This window comes from Aedes albopictus, chromosome 2 (genome assembly GCF_035046485.1).
Source record: "Aedes albopictus strain Foshan chromosome 2, AalbF5, whole genome shotgun sequence".
Lineage (NCBI taxonomy): Eukaryota > Metazoa > Arthropoda > Insecta > Diptera > Culicidae > Aedes > Aedes albopictus.
The window spans coordinates 463,947,436-463,958,959 of record NC_085137.1 but is presented as its reverse complement, the minus strand read 5'-3'; the positions used below and the strand labels follow the sequence as shown (position 1 = coordinate 463,958,959).

At 40.4% G+C, this 11,524-nt stretch overlaps 2 protein-coding genes across 2 annotated transcripts; one reads left to right on the top strand and one right to left on the bottom strand.

The window, feature by feature from the left end:
• Positions 1 to 927: 927 nt before the first annotated feature.
• Positions 928 to 2,394, bottom strand: LOC134287422 (snurportin-1-like). Its single transcript, XM_062849216.1, has 2 exons — positions 1,580 to 2,394; positions 928 to 1,427 (listed from the first exon to the last, which is right to left on the bottom strand). Exons 1-2 carry the CDS (start codon positions 2,266 to 2,268, stop codon positions 998 to 1,000), a joined length of 1,119 nt encoding a protein of 372 aa, XP_062705200.1. The 5' UTR covers positions 2,269 to 2,394; the 3' UTR covers positions 928 to 997.
• A 5,746-nt stretch (positions 2,395 to 8,140) lies between these two features.
• On the top strand, positions 8,141 to 10,050 carry LOC134287421 (deoxynucleotidyltransferase terminal-interacting protein 1-like). Its single transcript, XM_062849215.1, has 2 exons — positions 8,141 to 8,184; positions 8,246 to 10,050. The coding sequence occupies exon 2, from the start codon at positions 8,325 to 8,327 to the stop codon at positions 9,720 to 9,722; it is 1,398 nt and encodes a 465-aa protein (XP_062705199.1). The 5' UTR covers positions 8,141 to 8,184; positions 8,246 to 8,324; the 3' UTR covers positions 9,723 to 10,050.
• The last annotated feature ends 1,474 nt before the right edge of the window (positions 10,051 to 11,524 follow it).

Sequence of the window (11,524 nt, the reverse complement as noted above, 5' to 3'; positions counted from 1 at the left end):
TGATTCAAGCATCCGGACAATCAAAACATGTCACCCGGATAATATCTATCAAACAAAAAATCATTTGTAATTCTGAGTCCAATGCTCATCTGCATCATTTGTTTTTTGAGATTGAGATGCGTGAAACTTCTGAAACTATGTAAGAATCTGGATTTAAAGTAAGTCAAGTGCTAAATCTAGGTTTGAGTTTACATTCTGGAGGCGGTACACATCATTTTGAAAATTCCCGATCATAAACAAAATTTCCGACTTATTCCAGCATATTTCCCGATGGATTTCAATTCCCGACTTTTTCCCGAATTTCCTGAGTCTGTGGCCACCCTGGATGTGCTGCCACTACTGCGCACTGGTACATGATCTGCTTCTCATTTCTACAGTTAATAACTAATTCCCAGTTGTTAGGGACTATTGATAAAGTATATAGAATACATTTTGGTAATTTCTGACCCCTCCCCCTCATTATAAGTTGAGACTCTGCTGACCATTTTGCATGTGTCAAGTAACATTGCTCTTTACCCAATAAAGACAAAGAAATTTTGATTAGAAAAAGTTCTAGGACTAACCGAGAATCCCTCAGCTTGATCTTAAGCCTTCAGTACACGCTTCGCCAAGTGTGCAATTTTTTCCGCACGCATAACCCAGTAGGCCAACAGCGGTCGCAACATTGACAAAACATCGGAAATATCAAGCGTTTGCTTCGATGTTGGTTGATGCATGCGGAAAAGTTTGCACACTTGGCAAAGCGTGTACTGAAGGCTTTATACTTAATAGTCATGCATTAATCATTAAATTAAAATATTTTTTTGTCTATATAAGCACTTTATCTAAACTAGATATTTAGTTTAATTTGATAGATATTGCAATTTTAAAATATATAAAATATATCATGGAGTTCTTTTTTGCTCTTTGTCAGGAAAGCTTATAAGCTATAACATTAGTTATAATCAATAAAATTATTAGTCAATAATCGCTAGCAAATCGTCACACACCTGGTGTTCTACCCCTCCATTTCGAGCCGCCTTATCTCGTCCAGCTCCTTCCGCTGCCAGTCTTCGTCCGCATAACCATCGTCTCCTCCGACAGGCACCGCATCCATCTTCTCCCAAGAAGCCACATCCCCTCCCTGCCTTACCTCATCTTCGCCTTCCTCCATGTGACTAACTCGTCCACTAGTTCTTTGAGATTGTTTATTCTGCAGCTTCGCGTCAAACTCGTCCATGTAGGCCCGGTACCCCTGCTCTTGGTAACCGTTGGGCTTCTGCTGTAGGTACTTATGATGCATAACGTGGCCCCATTCGCTCCCGAGCACATCAGGAACCATGAAAGGAAACAGCCACGTCACCAGCGGCGTTCGACCGTAGATGTAGTTCGACTCTTTGTGGTAAAACAAAAATCCATCCAAACCGGTGTCGTTGAACATGGGGTACCTGAAAGCATCGAGAGGTAGATTTATGTTAAATATTTATTGAATAAAAGGCGCGAACTCTGTTAGCGCCCTTGAATACATCCCCCCCCCAAAAACTTGGTGATTTTTAAGCCCATGTTATCTCGAATTTACCACTACCAATTTAATATTTACCTAGATAAGCCCTCCTCAACCTGGTCCCTTGTCTTGAAATCGAACACAGGTAGCAGTTCCAGCTGCCACCGGTTCTCCGGTGTTGTACCCGTACAAAACCGCTCCTGCATATTTTCCTCCTCCACTTTGGATCGCAGCCATTGGAACCGAAACTCGCACTCGCACTGCACCAGATCCATTTCCTTATAGACTAGCATATCCAATGCGTAAAAAATTCTCTTCTTGGTCAGGAAACAGTCCAGAACCGTCACGCAGTGCCTCTTGCCCAGCCGGGTGGCGAACCGTGTTATCGATCGGCCGGTTTTTCCGTAGGCAACGGCATAGCCTTTCCTCAGCACCAGCAGACATCGGATTCCAACCGGGCACGGCACTAGGAACCAACTGTCCAGATCATCCGGCTTTTCGTACATCCACTCGGAGAGTTGCACCTTATCGCGGTACAGTTTGCTGAACCAAACTTTGCGCCGGTACCGCTGTGTCGGATAATCCGACGAGCATTCCGAATCTGTGCCCTCCGCTTCGATCAGTTCCAGCAAGCCCGGTCGGGAACTGTCCACTTCCGTCTGGCGAAGACGTTTTTGTTCTTCGAGAAGAGTGCGTCGACGTTCCGATTGGTGCTGTTCCCGGCCGCGGGATTTGTTCTTGTATAGGTCCGAAAACCGGGAAGCGCTGTCATCCGAATCGGTCATGATGATGCTCCTGGTTTGTTGGGAGCTGTTGTCAGGTAAAAATATTGCACTTAATCACTGACGATTTTACGCCATCGAATAAAAAATCTTATGTTTAATTCACGAGCTGAACCGCGTCGAGTACGAAAGGAAACTGAACAAAACATGGAATTGTTTTTTTTATTTCTGTTTTGATTCGTTTTTCCGTTCGGTTCGCCTACCTAACGTCTTACCAGTGCTGCCAGTAGTTTTATTTCGCACGGAGAGCTAAAAGTAACTATTTTTTGGGTTTATTATTACTCAACAGTAGGTATATCGTTTATACTTACTATAGGGTAAATGTACCAATAGTGGTGCTATTAGTAGCTCCTTATAGTAAAATAATTGAATAAAATTGATAAAACCACAAAATAAAAAGTCTGAAAACGTTAATCAGTAGCATTTCACTTAAATTTGTTAGAAAAAAATGTAAAAACCATTGTTTATTTCACTTTTTGCTAATAAATCACTTGCACCAACTATAGGTACACGGTTCCTATTATGGAGGTAAAATTTAATATTGGTTCCTATAGTGGCGCAACCCATTGAATTCTTATGGGACCCACCACTATAGGAACACTACCACCAACGGCGTCATGGTTGCGATTTTTTCCGCAGTCAAGTTCGCAGATTGTGAACAATCCTCGGGTACCCACTTTACGTAATTTATGTTTAGTCCCTCACTCTCAGAGCTGTCAGATCAGTGTAACACGCTAAATATAATTTACACAAAAGGCAATTTACACGGAAAAAAAATACACGGTTATGAATATTATTGGGTACCGGACTGGACACACAAAATTTGATCGTTTTCTTTGGTACATCGAGGTCTTGAAATTAGTCTATGCTACCACCACTATAGGTGCAAAGGAGCAAAACAAATAAGGAAAATAATTGTTTAAAATAGTTTTTTCGGCAAATCCTGAACACAAAACTTAATCAATGTTATTAATTAGGTATGATGCATCTATTAAAAATGTCATTTACAAGCTTTTTTGTCGAAATAGTGCTAAATTGCCACTACCACCACTATTGGTACTACCTCCACTAAGGGAGCTTTTACCCTAGTATACCCAATATTTGATTGTTTCCCTTTCTCTCTACCAAAAAAAAAAAACAAAAAGCAAAGCGAGCTGCATCGACCCACCGGTTGATTGATTTAGCTTTATTTGAGAGACTTTCAGCCCTTGGCTGGTTCGTCTCTCGACCCACCGGGTGTGTAGGGTCCAATGCCATGCTTACTAATATCAGCATAGTAATGCATCAAGCTGACCTAGGAAGTTAGATACATTGGTGGAGGATTGACAGCAGGGAGTGTGAGGAAGGAGGAGCGCGAACGGGGAGTGTGTAGAAGATAGTGGCGGGGAAAGGTTGAGTTGGGGGATCCGGATCTCTCGTTTTATCCGCTTCCGATTCAGGGAAGGATTCCGGCCGATGTCGGTCACTACATCTGGCGACGAGGAGAAAGAGGAAAACGGGAAAAGTGTAAAATCGGATCTGAATCTGTGTGAATTGGTCCGAATCCGAAGTGTTGCTTGTGTTAGCTTGTGTTGAGAAGAAGGTAAGATGGAGCGGCTAAGGATGGAGATGAGACTGTTGAGATGGCTGCGATAGAATAAAGGTAGTCAATCGTCATTGATTGAAAAAAGTGAGAACAACGGTGGATGTGGCGGGCTGTTGAATGATGTGAGGAGCATCGGTGCCTGGTTTCTTTTTTGATAAGGCCAATCAGTTGTTTGCAAATGATGACTATTCGGAAGGGCTGTTTTCCGTTATGATATGGCGATTTGTTTTGCGTTGTTTTGTTTTTGCGGCTTCGGCGAAGGGTGAGCGTGTTTGTGTTCTGTCCATGCTTTCTTGATTGGGTGACCAGAGAAGGAGGAAGAAGTGATGCCATTCCGTTATTCTTTATTCATTGACAGATGTTCTCAAGTGCTTTAGAGCAGGAGTCACGTAGTAAAAAAAAAGACCAAAAAATATCATCAACTTGAAAAATGAACATAGGTTGTGCATGGTGGGCTCCATGCAAATACTTTCACTGCAATGCTAATTACCTGTAAGTCCGTCTTAACTACAACAACTTTGAATGTATTGTACTGTTGTCCGTCAAAATAAATGTCAACAGAGATGCGATGTTTTCACATGCATTTTTGTTGCAGGGCGACAAATGCAAAAGCTGCATTATCCATCAACTGACGTTACTCTAACGTCTATATAAGTGCCTGTCTGTTATTGCAGTTATCGATTTTTTATTAAAATTATGAAATGTGAACATGTTGTTAGGAATGCATCTTACTCTGGTGACTAGGACAGAATCCGTGACAACAATAAGTTTGTTTGGCAGTAATTTAGTAATAAGGGTAATAAATAATGTGGTATCACTGAATGTGCATCGAAAGATCGTACCCGATGGTGTAATATCGATTTAAAAAATGATGAATTGTTATCGATTCGAGAATCGATGAAGGGAAATCGATTTGAGAATCGATGAAAGGAAATCGATTTGAGAATCGATGAAAGGAAATTGATTTGAGAATCGATGAAGGGAAATCGAATTGAGAATCGATGAAGTAAAATCGATTTCAGAATCGATGTAGTGAAATCGATTTGAGAATCGATGAAGTGAAATCGATTTGAGAATCGATGAAGTGAAATCGATTTGAGAATCGATGAAGGGAAATCGATTTGAGAATCGATGAAGTAAAATCGATTTGAGAATCGATGTAGTGAAATCGATTTGAGAATCGATGAAGTGAAATCGATTTGAGAATCGATGAAGTGAATTCGATTTGAGAATCGATAAAGTGAAATGGATTTGAGAATCGATGTAGGGAAATCGATTTGAGAATCGATGGAAGGAAATCGATTTGAGAATCGATGAAAGGAAATCGATTTGAGAATCGATGAGGAGAAATCGATTTGAGAATCGATGAAAGGAAATCGATTTGAGAATCGATGAAGTGAAATCGATTTGAGAATCGATTAAGTGAACGCGATTTGAGAATCGATAAGGGGAAATCGATTTGAGAACAGATCAAGTGAAATCGATTTGAGAATCGATGAAGCGAAATCGATGAAGTGAAATCGATTTGAGAATCGATGAAGTGAAATCGATTTGAGAATCGATGAAGTGAAATCGATTTGAGAATCGATGAAGTGAAATCGATTTGAGAATCGATGAAGTGAAATCGATTTGAGAATCGATGAAGTGAAATTGATTTGAGAATCGATGAAGTGAAATCGATTTGAGAATCGATGAAGTTAAATCGATTTGAGAATCGATGAAGTGAAATCGATTTGAGAATCGATGAAGTGAAATCGATTTGAGAATCGATGAAGTGAAATCGATTTAAGAATCGATGAAGTGAAATCGATTTGAGAATCGATGAAGTGAAATCGATTTGAGAATCGATGAAGTGAAATCGATTTAAGAATCGATGAAGTGAAATCGATTTGAGAATCGATGAAGTGAAATCGATATGAGAATCGACGTAGTGATATCGATTTGAGGATCCATAAAAGAATATCGATTTGAGAATTGATGAAGAGAATCTGTACGTGTTATTGATTTGGAATCGATAAAGCGATATCGATTGGAGAATCGATGAGAGGATACCGATTTGTGAATCGGATCGAGCATAGTATGAAATCGATTTGAGAATTGATGAACGAAACGGTTTGATAACCAATGGAAAGAACAAGAAAAAGATATTGATTGGAGAATCGATAAATGGATATTTATTTTTAAATGTAGCAATAAAGAGATATTGGTCATAAAATCTAGTAGGATATGTATGTATTTTAAATTCGATTATGAATCGATTAATCGGTTTGAGCTATTCGATATGAGAATTGATAAGGCTATATCGTAGGAATCTGTGAGGCAATCTCGGAGGCAATGAGGGAATGTCGATTTGAGAATCGATGAGGAAATACCGATTTCAGAATCGATGAAGTTATATGGATTGGAATGGCTGGATATGGATCACTAGGAGGTGTCGATGTGGAAATCAATGAAGTTGTGTCGATAACTGATGTAAAGAATAATAGGAAAAAAATCTATTTGATAATCCATGTGATATCAACTGTTGAGTCGATTTTACGTCGGTCTGACAATCAGTGAAGCAAATAATGATTAATTCAATGACCAATGGCAAAGTATCGGCTTGAATCTTGGCTATAGGGTAACGAAGGAATGATTGGTTAATGATGTAAGAGAATGTAAGGAATAATTAGTAATCTGCTAGTGAGCTAGTCGAAGTATGTATCTTTCCCACATGAGGGAAATGATTGAGAGAAAAGTGTGAGTATTGGTATGAATTACAAAATTCAACAGTTAATAGTTCACGTTTTGACTTACGATGTTTTATACAAACCTAATGGTGCTGAAATTTGATGGGAATTTGTAAGCATTGCAAGATACTATACTGAACAATATGCCACGCTCGGATGACATTTTACTTATGCATCTTGAAAATGTGCGTGTGAAATGTTTCTTAAAATCTATAAAAAATAATCACAGATTGAAAAAAAAACACATTATGTGAACTCAATTAAAACATAACAACAAAGAATGTATCAGATAGTGTCTTGGAAGTATGCAGTACTACATGCAAAGTTGTTTTTTTATACTTTCTTCTTGTTTCAGAAAAGTAGTATCATTTCTGAATTGAGGTATAGGTATGGAGACGCAAAAAAAAAAAAAAAAAAATAACAGTTTTGAATATACAATGCTTTCAATGTGTTCACAAGCTGCCTCACTTGGTTGGCCGCTATGGAATTGAAAAAAAAAGAAACAAGGGAAAGAGAATGGTATAAACAATTGTAAAAGTTTCACTCAGTAGAGATCAGTCTTTCAAATTGAAATGAAAATGCCTGCACAAAATAAGTATGTAGAGGTAGAACTGTTAGTTCTGGTTATTTGAAATAAGCAAGTGTATGTATGTGCTTAGCATGTAGTGTATTTTAGAACCATTGTGGAATACTTTGTAAAGATAGACAAGATTGTATAATAAAATCGATATTTCCACATTTCGTGTATGCATGTCAGTGATAACCAATTCGTTAGACACAAATAACAAGCTTTCAGGAAAATGATGTTATTTGGATACTTGTTTTAAAGAATAGGTGGGATGTAGGGTCCAATGCCATGCTTACTAATATCAGCATAGTAATGCATCAAGCTGACCTAGGAAGTTAGATACATTGGTGGAGGATTGACAGCAGGGAGTGTGAGGAAGGAGGAGCGCGAACGGGGAGTGTGTAGAAGATAGTGGCGGGGAAAGGTTGAGTTGGGGGATCCGGATCTCTCGTTTTATCCGCTTCCGATTCAGGGAAGGATTCCGGCCGATGTCGGTCACTACAGGGTGTACTTTGGCCCAATAAGCCAATTTTGCGTAAATGCCGTTTTTGGCAAAATTAGGTAGAAAAAACTCACCATTGGGTTGAATTTACCTACTCTTGTGTATATTTTTTGCAGGAGGTCAAGGAAAACTACCTAGTGTGAGTTTAAAAGATATACTCAAATTTGAGTTGAGTCAAATTGAGATTCTACCGATGATCTTATGCAACTCAAATTGTGACGTCAAAAATAAACAATATTGACTTCTTCCACGGAAGAGCAGCGGTTGCGTCGGTATTTTTCTCTTTGTTTTCAATAACATTCCTGTGGGGCGAGGAATGGGAAGGGAAAACAACCCAACGCTGTTTACCCATATTTTTAACTTTTATTCGATGGATTAAAATATTTCTCCGTGTACATGCAGAAATTTTGGCATCGCTCTAGCGTCTGAATTTTAGCGTCTGGTTCCAGACCATCTACAAATGAACATACCATGACCCAAACAATGTAGATGTCACTCACATAGTCTAACTCTAGGCAATTTTCACATCTCCATCGTAATTTGTTTTTATTATTGTGTAAATTTAGGCGTAATCTCACCTTATTTTTAAATTACAGCCCAATCACGTGCTCAAGTTCCTCATCCCACCGGAAGTAATATCCAATCATCCACCGCTGAGTCCTCCCGCGCCCAACCATGGTTATCCAACGAGTGTGGCGTTCCTCCACCAACTCCAACAACAGTGGCAGCAGCAGCAGCACGACGGCGGCGAGCAATAGCAACAGCGTCGGTCTTACTGCGTCGGCATCGGCAGCAACAAGTTCTTCTGAATTGGCGCCACAAAACGTGATCGCTAGCGAAATGGATGGGTCTGGGACTGGAGGTTCTAAGATGCAACGTCCCAAGTTGAGTGGTGAGGCCATGCTAGAGGTGATGAAGATGCGATATTCTGGAAGGTCGCACATTTCTCAGTCGGCAGGGGATGCGGCATTGAAGTCACTCGAGTTGTTGAGAGCGAATATTCAGTATCTGTTCGATAAGGAGATTGAGGTGGTAGTTAAGAAGTTCAGTTCGTTGTTCTTCATACCAGCCATCAAGAACATCAAGGAGAACCTGGGGGAGAGTGCAATATCGGAAGAAACTTTGAAAACGATATATTGTTCTTTGCTGGAGAACAGCAAAAGTCAATACGTTGGACAGATTGCTTCCCCGGCGGAGAATTCCCTTTCGAGGGCTAACACCCCTGGGATGGAACTGAGTGATTCCGACTCGAGTACCGATAATGTGGTGCCATCTGGAACAACCAGTCTTCTCCAGCAAGCCTTGAAACGAAAGCTTCCGGAGCCGAACCAACAAGACAGCTTCAAACGACAGTACTTCTTGCAAGGATCCCTCTACTCCCAAAACCACTATTCGATTCTTCAATCACTGGGAAACGTCCAAGGCTCATTACCATATCAGATTAGACCTTCCGTTCTAAACCCCACCGTTTACACAACTACCATCAGTCCCGAGACACAATTCATACTAGATTTCAAAGCCGGTCGAGCCCTAGGAGTTCCAGACTTCCGCGAACGACTAGCCAACAAACATCCGGAAATTCTACGCTACTGTCCGGATAACCAAGACCGCGATTGGCTCCTTCAGCAGAAGCAAATCTCCCCACTCAACAGGAATGGCCGCTTCTTCCTACTGGTCCTCGACGAAGTCAGAAAACTGGCCGAACGCAACTCGGAATACGCCAACAACCCGTACATGAAACTCTCAGATCTACAAGGCTTCAAGCTACCGGAACTCATCTACGCCAAGGTTCAGAAGCTCATCAAAGACAGTGCCGACTCGAGTGTGGTCAAACCACCACCCGCAGCAACGTCCACATCAGTGGCAGCATCAGCAGCAGTTCCTAGTTCTATTCAACCGAGGCCACGGGTCTCTTCATTGAGTTCCTCGCATGCTACGCTGACGGCGTTGCTGTCCTCACCGCAACAGTCGCAGTCGAGCAGCAGCGCCACAATGCTTTCCGGAACTTCTTCCACCGGCCAAGGACTGGAAGCGAGCGCCGGTGGAACGGGAAGCGGCGACATGAAGACTTAAGCATTGCAATATACCTAATCGACGAGTAATAATTGAGATGTGATTTAGGTGAACCGCAGTAGAATAGTCTTAGCATTTGATGCTTTTAGATGTGTACATATCAGGGTTCTAGAACCTTCCCATGATGGGGGTTCCCTCTGCGCATTCCACCTTCTGCGGCGTTCAGTAATTACTGAAAGTGTGGGACCCCTTCGGAATGTTTTAAGTGGTTTTAAATCAAGTAATCGCTTTAAATTTACTATCGGAATGTATGGAATGATGAACGTTTGTCAGTGTGCTATACTATTGGTGTATTGAGCTTTAAGTGTTTTAGAGGAATAAAGCTTTAATCGCAATGAAAACCATAATGCGTTTTTTTAATATTGACATTGCCCTCGTTGAACTTCTTGACGGTGTGAAAAAAAAAGAACAAGTCTTGTTAATTTCTCGTAGCCTCCTTTCTTTGACTCTTCCTTTTTTTAAATACTCTGAAGATACTCTATATGCCCTAGGAAGCCGAGGAAATTTCCATTACAAAAGAACCTGAATCGACCGGGATTCAAACCACGTTCACAGGCTCGGCTGTATGGGCTCTTAGGTCTCCTCCAGAAAATCATCCAAAGATTGTAGGAATTCTTCTATAGGATTCATCTAAGAACGCTTTCGAGGATTCTTCCGATATTTTTCCACATGACGCTGTTCAGAGAAGTTTTGTGGATTTTGCCATTTTTCGACAAAACCGACTTTTTTCCGTCTTGAGCATCTCTAGTGTAGAAGAAGCGTAATAAGCGGATGCCAGATCCGCCTAAAACAAAAGAGGATCCGTATGTTTTCGGTAGATGGGTAGAAGTCGTTTTTTGATGCATTCCTTTCTGTTATTTTCACCGTTGATTGTTCCCGTTGTAAAATACGAAGAACTCTTTAAGCCACATGAACAATCGGCTTGCCACACCAAAAACCTTTTCCCAAATTTTTCAGTTCTGATGTACCCTACATCATCCGGCACATCTGTCCCCAGCTTAGCGTTAAAAAATTGCGGTCCCGGAAGTGTATTAGTAAGTCAATTCTCGAAACGACAACTTTTTGGAACACCAATTGTGCAGAATTAATCTGCTAGTCGCAAAGCTAATACGACGTATCGCTCGAAATTTCTTACTTTTTTCGTTTTCTTTGAGTGTATTGCCGAAGTGAACAATGTTTTTACACACTGAGCAAAAATTTACATTTTTTTTGTTTAGTTTTAACTCTAAACTATTGGTAAACAGATGTCCACTTTCTTTAAGGTGAAACGGGACGCCGTGTTATTTTCCCTATCTTGCCTCTCTTTCTAACAATTTGCCTCGCGATTTTGAAGATGGTTATCTCGAGTTCTATCGCACTGAAGATGCTGAAAAACAATCAGCATATGCACTGCAAGTGAGCATACACAGTGATAGGTTTTTGTTGCAAAATATGAAGTAGAATCTGAGATTACCATCTTAGTAGCAACAGCGCAATGGCGGATATTTCCCCGACCGTCCCGTCCGCCCTTAATGAACAGTCATTAATTTCGACAAAATCAATCACGATTCACAAATATTCGTTACAGGGGTTTCCAAATACACTTTTTTAGATTTCCAGAATAACAGAAACTTTTCAGAAAAACGTGGAGCAGTCTTTTTTTTCTAGCTATTTTGCCAAAGAGTCCACATAAATACGAATAATAATGTGAAATAAAATCGATGTTTAAGTTTAATAGTAACAGCATTTTTTCTGTAGTCCAAAACAAAACTTGAACTGTAAGCTTGAATATCAGGGACTTTTTATGATTCAGTTGACATTCT